Source organism: Temnothorax curvispinosus, unplaced genomic scaffold (assembly GCF_003070985.1).
Source record: "Temnothorax curvispinosus isolate PA1 unplaced genomic scaffold, ASM307098v1 QBEX01013467.1, whole genome shotgun sequence".
Taxonomy (NCBI): Eukaryota; Metazoa; Arthropoda; class Insecta; order Hymenoptera; family Formicidae; genus Temnothorax; species Temnothorax curvispinosus.
This window is the reverse complement of record NW_020223247.1, coordinates 1-1,473: the sequence shown is the minus strand read 5'-3', so window position 1 is coordinate 1,473 and position 1,473 is coordinate 1. Positions and strand designations below refer to the sequence as shown.

Genomic DNA, 1,473 nt, shown 5'->3' with positions numbered 1-1,473 from the left:
TATATATATATATATATATATATATATATATATATATATTCGATCCTTAATTAACGCAGATTAATTAAGCTTAAACATTTATTTTCGTAAAGAGAATCTATTGAAAAATGCCACAAATTAATAAACGATTGTTTTACTCGTGATGTTTTTTTACGAAATCCTGAACAGGAAAGACTGCTTTTTGATTCATGGAAAATTAATTATCTGACATAGCGTAAAATTCGCTTCCAGACCAGACTTTCCAGTTATTTCAAAGATTTCTTCTTTATTGATTTCAGGACTCTCTTCAAGAAGTCACCGAAGATAAATGGGAAGGATATAGATCTGTATTTGCTGTATGTGGTGGTGACCGCTCATGGAGGATGGATTAAGGTGAGTGTCTTTATTTATATTTTATCAAACTGAAAGAGTTTTTTAATTATTTATTGTGGCCCATCCAATTAGCCGGCGCACCTAATTATATTTAGAAAAAGAAAGATCGCGTATATGTATATCTACGTATTATAAATATTAACGATGTTTTTAACATCCCGTTGCAAAGTATCCCCGCTTAACAAGACGTATAAAAACATCGCGGCATTGTTACGCGAAAAATAACCCCCGTTGCGGGTGTAATATGAATTCGCGCACATCGCAACGCAGTTTATAATTAACGATTAAGGAATACGGTGGATAAATAATTATTTGCAAAATAATCACCGTGGCCGCCATCTCTCGTTTTGAATTAAAGGTCCACGACGGACGAGACGCGAAATGAATTTTCGCCAGCCTCGCTTTTAATTAGCATCCGGTTGCAATTGATTTTGCCGGAACCAAAGTCGACGTTACGTAAAAACTCGGCGAGCGCCCGAGGATAATATCGAGAATTACCGCGGAAGGTAGAAATTGTGTATCGATAAACGTGTACATATATCCCTTTCGAGAGCTGCCATTCTATTCTTTCACGTTAAATTATATTTAACAAATGACCCACATATATGGAGGAGTAAAAGCCATAGTGGGGTAAATCAAATTTTTAAAAATATTGACTCGTATGCATGATGCAATTTATATATTGTATATATAGATTGCATCTATGCACACGAGTCAATATTTTTAAAAATTTGACTTACCCCACTATGGTAAACTCCTCCATATATACACGTACATTTTGACCCACTATGAGTGAAAAACAATTTAACTATTCCCGAAGCGTATATTCAACGTATTTGGCAAAAATGTGCAAACAACGGTCGATCGAATTAGTCACTTTCCTTGGAAAAAAAATCAAAGATCTCTTTTTCGCAATCTTCGTGGAGCCCGTCGGCAGATTCGCTCGCAGGATCTATCTCTAGATCGTTCTCGAGCAAATTTCGATCTTCGAGCGATCTCGAGAGTATTTTTTTTCAGGCGTTACGCAAGCGAGTGGTACGCGATTTCCGAAATGCCGATCTCCTCGCGTCTCGCGCTCGACGAATATAGTACCATTATTAG

The 1,473-nt window shown here is 36.5% G+C and overlaps 1 protein-coding gene across 1 annotated transcript in view; it reads left to right on the top strand.

Moving 5' to 3' along the window:
- LOC112463620 (AT-rich interactive domain-containing protein 2-like) overlaps positions 1 to 405 on the top strand; it is a 1,662-nt gene extending 1,257 nt beyond the window's left edge. Inside the window, exon 2 of the mRNA XM_025030105.1 lies at positions 279 to 405. Within this exon, the coding sequence (XP_024885873.1) occupies positions 279 to 405 (127 nt within the window). The remainder of the gene's footprint in view (positions 1 to 278) is intronic.
- The last annotated feature ends 1,068 nt before the right edge of the window (positions 406 to 1,473 follow it).